Genomic DNA, 7663 nt, shown 5'->3' on the forward strand with positions numbered 1-7663 from the left:
AAGCAAAGTCAGTGGGGAAGCCAGATTCCCTTAACAAGCGTGTCGCTAACTGAACAACTGCTGTGATTCATTTAATAACTGGGGCCAGAAAGATCATAATTTGGGGCAAAACTCACTTAACAGCCATCTCGCTTAGCAATGGAAATTTGGGGGGGACTAATTGTGGTCGTAAGTTGAGGACTGCCGGTAAAAGCATGGCACTCCAGAGCTCCCTTTGCCCTGTTAAAGTGGGAATCCAATGAGCTGGACCTCAGCACAACATCTTGCTACTGCAACACCGATTCCTGAGTAAATTTCCTCCGTAGAGATGGGTTGATCACCGGGTAAAGGGAGACAATAGAAGGCCTGGGCTTGAAGCTGGGGTAGATGCGTCTCAGCACTGCTCGGCGGAAGAGAATGTAGACCCAGGGATCGAGAATCTGGTTCCAAGTGGCCACCCGGACGTAGATGAGCAACAACTTCTCAGTTTCCACAGGGATCTGATTGGGCAGCAGGCCGGGAGGCGGCCCTTGAAGAGCTTTCTGGAGAATGAGTATCTGGAGAAGAGAGAGGTGGGACCGGAAGAGATCAAGTTATACAACAATACTTCAATACCAAGTTAACTTTGCCCAAAGAAACATCTATTGGAATAGGGTTTCCCAACTGTGGCAACTTTAAGATGGGTGGACTTCAACTCCCAGAATTCCCCAGCCAGCATGGGGAATGGCTGGCTGGGGAATTCTGGGAGTTGAAGTCCACCCACCTTAAAAGTCGCCAGGTTTTGGAAACTTCGTAGTAGAAGATTGCCTAGGACAGGGGTAGGCAACCTCGGCTCTTTTATGACTCATGGACTTCAACTCCCAGAATTCCTGAGCTATGCTGACTCAGGAATTCTGGGAATTGAAGTCCATGAGTCATAAAAGAGACGAGGTTGCCTACCCCTGGCTTAGGAGGAAAGAATACAAAATAAACTTGTTTAACCACGTGTAAAATAATAAGTGCTTTCATAAAAGATTGAAAATCCTTGATGGATTTTTTTTTGTTTTCTGAAAAGAGTTCACAATAAACTAGGTGGTTTTGGTTTTTCTTAATTAAAAAAAAAGGTTGAACATGGGGAGAGGAGAAGTATGTATGAAAACCTAAAGGGAGAGGGAGAAAATAAGCTTGTTTATAACTGCTGTAAAGAAAATTGGCCGCTGCTTCTTTTGTCGAATATCATTTTTTCCTTCCATCTTTTTTTATTAACACTCTGCTTTAGATGTTTTCATGGTACTTTTATTTGTGTGAAAAATTTTCAGTAAAAATTATACGTGGGAAAAAGTACATTCTCTCTCTCTCTCTCTCTCTCTCTCTCTCTCTCTCTCTCTCTCACACACACACACACACACACACACACACACACAAACACACACACTACCATCTTAGAATCAACCTTGCTGAGTGCAGGGACCCAAATCAAAATGACCCTCAAGAGATGGCTGACCAACCATAATCAATCACTAGGCGTCCAATGGAGGGAGGCAAATGACAACACATGTGTAACACAGGTAGTCCCCGACTTACAAACATTCGTTTAGTGACTGTTTGAAGTTACAACACACTGAAAAAAGTGATGTACAACTGGCAATCATACATTGCAGCATCCCCGCAGTCACTTAACAGTTTGATGCTTGGCAAGGCCAAGCGCGTATTTACGAGGGCTGCAGTGTCCCAGGGTCACACAATCGCCATCTGCAACCTCCCCAGCTGACTTCCAACAAGCAAAGTCAATGGGGGAAGCTGGATTTGCTTGACGGCTGCATCATTCATTGCACTGCGGTGATTCGCTTAACAACTGTGGCAAAAAAAAGTTACAAAATCAGACACGAGTCATTTCACAACCACTTTGCTTAACAATGGAAATTTCTGCTCCCAATTCTGGTTGTAGGTTGAGGACTAGCTGTAGTGTCACTGCACCGATGCTGCAATTTATGTTCTTGTATCAGATGTCCTGGCACAAGTGGGAGGGTTATTTCTCATGTTGTTAAAACAGCTATCAACTATCAAGATGATGAAGTAAATGAAGATGACCTTCCTTCTCAAAAGAGAGAGCCAAACAATCTGCTGTGTGGAAAGTCCAGAGGAAAAATAGAGTTTTATTGTTGTGAATTGTTTCTCATTTGAAAATACTTATTACAGTATGTATGTTAATCATTTCTATCTTCCTTCAGATAAAGATCTTGGATTCTTATTCCTTGCTTCCAATCAAGGCTGAAGGAAAGCTGACAACCAGTATATAATTGTGGCATTTACACATCATAATTGCCTGTTGCTATCTTGGCATTGTCATAGTTTCTGACACAAACAGCTGCTTCCAGCCCCTATTAAACATATCCCAGCAAAGGAAAGCTGGCCAGCTCTCAGATCTCTGATTCCACTGTCAAACTGCTTTTACCATTAGGAAATTCCTCCTAACATCCAAGCTTGGAGGCATGCTGGCGGTTAAAAAAGAGATGTTTTAATAAGCAGCTTGCAAGCAAATCAATTAATATATCAATTAATCAATTAAATTTAGGTCCATTTGCACTCTTCCAGAACATTTGGCACAAAATGCAAGAAAATGTAAATCTGTTAAATGAATTGGCAAAATGAAGCATGACTCACATAGCCTAGCACAGGGGTAGGCAACCTCGGCTCTTTTAGGACTCATGGACTTCAACTCCCAGAATTCCTGAGTCAGCTGACTCAGGAAATCTGGGAGTTGAAGTCCATGAGTCCTAAAAGAGCCGAGGTTGCCTACCTGTGGCCTAGCCATTGACTAATGAATTAGTTGAACCAGTCTTTTTCAACCTTGGCAACTAAGATGGGTAGACTTCAACTCTCAGAATTCCCAAGCCAGCCAGAATTCTGGGAGTTGAAGTCCACAGATCTAAAACTGGCTTAAGTTTGACAAGCAAAGGTTTAACTGATCAGCTGGCTTAACTACACTAATGGGTGTTACATAAATTTGGGTAGAGGACAATTCGACTTCCACTGCTGGTGTTGCACTTTTGCATTTCAAAAATGAGTGGTATTAAGAAAGAACGCTTGGGGCCCAACTACATGCTATTTCTCAGTGGCATATCCTGACAAAGGAGTCTCATTGCCAGCCTCTTGCTACGGCACAGTGAAGCAGTCCAAAGTGTTCCAGTAGGAAAGTAGGGATCTCCCAATGATCAAGGCAAGAGTTTCCATGCAGATAATCCAGGGTGCATGAAGAAGGATTTTCTAAAGTTAGCAATCTGTTAGGCTCCAACTAGACCAGACTTAACAGAATAAGATTTGGAAGGGACCTTGGAGGTCTTCTAGTCCAACCCCCTGCTGAAGTAGGAAACCCTAACACCATTTCAGGCAAATGGCCATCCAATCTCTTCTTAAAAACCTCCAGTGATGGAGCACCCACAATTTCTGGAGGAAAGCTGTTTCAATGATTAATTGTTCTACAGTAACTTGTCAGGAAATTTTTCCTTAGCTCTACGTTTGATCTCTCCTTGATTAATTTCCATCCATTGATTCTTGTTCTGCCTTTAGGTGCTTTGGAGAATAGCTTGACTCCCTCTTCTTTGTGGCAGCCCCTCAGATATTGAAAAAACGTTATCATGATGCCCCTAGTCCTTCTTTTCATTAAACTAGATATACCCATTTCCTGCAACATTTCTTATGTTTAGCCTCCAGTCCCCTAATAAGAGCCTTGGTGGAGCAGTGGGCTAATGCCTCCTTAAGTAACACCAGCTGCCTGCAATTAGTGCAGGTTCGCATCCCACCAGGCTCAAGGTTGACTCAGCCTTCCATCCTTCCGAGGTAGGTAAAATGAGGACCCAGATTGTTGGGGGCAATTAAGCTGACTTTGTAATAATGCCGCTTGGTGTGTGTGTGAAAGCCCTAATAAGCAGGCATATACATAGAATGAGGGCTACTGCTAAGCTTGTAAGCCGCCCTGAGTCTTCGGAGAAGGGCGGGATATAAATGGAATTAAAATAAAAAATAAAAAAATAAAAAAAATCATCTTTGTTGCTCTTCTCTGCACTCTTTCTAGAGTCTCAACATCTTTTTAATATTGTGGCGACCAAAACTGGATGCAGTATTCCAAGTGTGGCCTTACCAAGGCATTATAAAGCGATACTAACACTTCATGTGACCTTGATACTATCCCTCTGTTAATGCATAATGTAGACTTGGATGTCTACAGGATGGGCCCAAAGCTTTAAGATGGTGGGCACCTTGTCCGGATCAAAGGGGGATGAAACTTCAATCGCAGTGCTGCAACCACCAGCCAATTGGAGTGGCAGCCAATACATTTAAATTAATAAATCTTGCAGACATTGGTCCACTCTGTGGATGCCGATGGGATTAGGAGATCTGCTGTGGAATTACCTCCTCCTGTCCACTTATTGAGTTTTACAATTCCACCACAATCTGTTACCGTTTTCTGCGAGAGGGACCAATCATCCATGTTGTGAAATGGAGGAAACGCACAGCAAGCACAAGAAGTAAGATGCCCTCTTTGCAAAGTTTAGGAAGATGAAGAAGCAAAAAATTGGTTTCCTTCCACCGAGCATTTTTGTTTTTTTATTTTATTTTTTTTACATTGCATCTTCAACCCATTCGCCATCCAGATGTTTTATAAGCATAGGAACTGCAATGCTAGATTCAACCAAAGGTCCAGTGATGGTTTCATGTTCCAAATCTAGGCAGATCAATATTTTTGCAGATTGACTAGTGGGATCCATCTCTGCTGCTTTCCACATCCTTCCTTATAAATATGCATACTTGGAAACCATTAGGCTCCAATTCTCTGTATTAACAGGAGATAACTCCCAAATTCCACTCCCTGCTCCAGATAAATCACAGTCTGATTCTGTCCTCCACTTGGCCTTTTTTGGAGAAGATTTAATAAAACTTTGGCAAGTATTGCATTGACATTATGGGTGTTTAGTCAGGATCAGTTTGCCTTCCAATGCTTCTGGAAATAAATAAAGCTGTCTCCTACTCAACATCACTGGGAGATTTTAGACTACAAGCTCACTGGCATCCAGAACTGGGTGTGTCTGGATTAGGGAACAGAGGGAGTTGTAATCGATCTGTTTACCAGATGTTGACAAAAGATAAACAGGGGTTTCAGATTAGAAATGTTTGCAAAGTTTTATTAGAAAGTCTTTATTTTTTTAAAAAAAATTTTTTTTTACAAAATAAACTATTAAAATAAAAGTTATTTTAATTATTCCTTCCTAATTAAGGAATTATAGTTGCTTTAATTAAAATAACTGGGTAGCTTGGACTTTCTAACACAAAAAGCTAGCCTCCAATATTACTACTTTTTTCCAGTCAAGTTGCTGGCATTATTTCCCCCCCCCCCAAAGAATTTAATGTCTATTTTATTTTGAAAATAAAAATGAGAGGGGGCTGTATGCAAGCCTCAAAAATTAGGAACTGAGAAATTGGGAGGGAAAGTGATGGAGAAAAAGCCCACTAGTTTCCTCCTATGATAACTATTATTACCCCAATGATACACCATTTTCAGAAAGTTTTTCAAAATACTGCACTATACATTTGCTGCCAACATCTCCTTGGTTGGAATAAAGTACAGGTGGTCCTCGACTTACAACAGTTCATTCAGTGACCGTTCAAAGTTACAACGGCACTGAAAAATGTGACTTATGACCGTTTTACATAGTTACGACTTTTGCAGCATCCCCACGGTCACGCAATCAAAATTCAGATGCTTGGCAACTGGTTCATATCTGTGACCTTTGCGGCGTCCCCTTGTGACCTTCTCACAAGCAAAGTCAACGGGGAAGTCTAGATTCACTTCACAACCGGGTTACTTACTTATCAACTGCCGTGATCCACTTAACAACTGTGATTAAAAAAAAGTAGTAAAATGGGGCAAAACTCACTTAACAAATGAAATTTTGGGCTCATTATGGTCATAAGTCAACTTAGTCTTCAGCTTACCACCACAATTGGGATCAGGATTTCCATTGTTAAGAAAAGGCAGCTGCTAAGTGGCTCACACCCAATTTTACTAACTTTTTTGCCATGGTTGTTTATTTATTTATTTATTTATTTTAGTTAGGTGAATCACTGCAATTAACTGAATCATGCAATTGTTTAGCCAGTCTGTCTTCCCCCATTGAACTTGCTCATCAGAAGCTGGTTGTGAAGGTGGCAAAATGGTTATCACACGACCCCCGGATGCTGCAACTGTCGCAAATAGATGCTGGTTGCCAAGGGCCCACATCTCACGACCTGTGACAGGGATGCTGTGTAAGGACTGGTCCTAAGTCACTTTCTGCAGTGCCGTCATAACTTCGAACGGATGCTAAACAAATGACTGTAAGTTGCGGACTACCTACAAAAGAGAGGCATTCTCTGGGAAGAAGGCTAACACTTGAGGACTCACCAACAAGGGAAGCCAACAGACACTTGCGATAACCATGATCATCAAAAGCTGGACCATCATCTCCACTTCGCTGTCCCTCCGGCGTTGCACGGACTCAGAGTCATGATAGACTCGGCAAAGGGTCACAACGCTGATTGTATTGAAGAGGAAGGAAAGACCCACACAGAGGAGGCCCAGCAGGGCAAACAGGAAGCAGAAAACAACATTCCAGGCATCATGGACCAAAGTGAGAAAACACCAGGAGTTGGGGTACTGCAGGCTATAGTGCCCCAGGCCAAAAAAGGGTAAGAGGCCAAAAAAGGAACTCAAAGCCCACACCACACCCACCAAGGTCCAGGCTCTGCGTTTGGAAATACCGGCAGACCGGGAAAAGGGTCGGTTGATACCTATAAAACGCTCTCCGGCCATGGTGGCACCTAACAAGAGTGGGCACTGCCCAAAAAAGACCATGACGAAGCCCAGGAAGTTGCAGAGGTGGCATCCAGGATCTACATCCATCCAGTCAAAGCGGAGGAAGTGGTAGGGAATCACGATGACGAACGTGAGCAGAAGACCCAGGAAATCTGTCACCACCAAGCCACAGAGAAAGACCAAGAAGGAGGAACCGGACGAGCTCTGCATCTTCCTGGAAGAATTGACCAGAGCGCACAAGGCAAAGAGGTTGGAGAAGAGACCAATCAGGCCAAAGGTTGTGGCGAACCAAGGAGAAGCAAGCTGTTCCTTGTATTCCTCGCTGACATTCACTCCCCTGAAGCAGGATGCAAGGTGTCTAGCAGCGCTGGAGTTTCCCGACTCCATAGTTGGGAAGTGGGAGATCAGTTCTGGCATTTTTTTCCCAATAGGGAACAACAACAACGAAATTCAGCACAGTCCCATGATGTTGCACTTAGACAGGTCTTCTCCTGAAGGTGTGACAGTGCCCCACCAAAGTTTTCTCCCTTCCATCTTATGGCTAGCAAGGGAACTGCTGTGTTCACTTGAGAGGAAGAAAAGGAAAAAGAGGAGGATCAGTTAGCATTTTATGCTTAAAAAAATAAATAAATCTGGATTCCCCAATGTCACACACTTAAACCCTGAGATGCAAAAGACTGACATTTTTTTTATCTTTGTAAATGATAAAGCATGCGTTTTGAAATACTTTGCACCATTTATTCTATTTATGCCATCTACAGAAAATGGAAGCAGAGAGCAAGCACTGGCATTCCCTTATCTCTAACCGGCACTGGAATTTTTATTCTCCCCATAAATTCCACCTTCTGAGAT

The 7663-nt window shown here is 42.7% G+C and overlaps 1 protein-coding gene across 1 annotated transcript; it reads right to left on the reverse strand.

The window, feature by feature from the left end:
- Nucleotides 1-266: 266 nt before the first annotated feature.
- TBXA2R (thromboxane A2 receptor) lies at nt 267-7228 on the reverse strand (the record flags this gene model as incomplete). Its single annotated transcript, XM_081315428.1, has 2 exons — nt 267-536; nt 6401-7228. 2 exons carry the CDS (start codon nt 7226-7228, stop codon nt 267-269), a joined length of 1098 nt encoding a protein of 365 aa, XP_081171554.1.
- Between the last annotated feature and the right edge of the window lie 435 nt (nt 7229-7663).

Source organism: Vipera berus, assembly GCF_964194415.1.
Source record: "Vipera berus genome assembly, chromosome: 1".
In the NCBI taxonomy this organism is placed as follows: Eukaryota; Metazoa; Chordata; class Lepidosauria; order Squamata; family Viperidae; genus Vipera; species Vipera berus.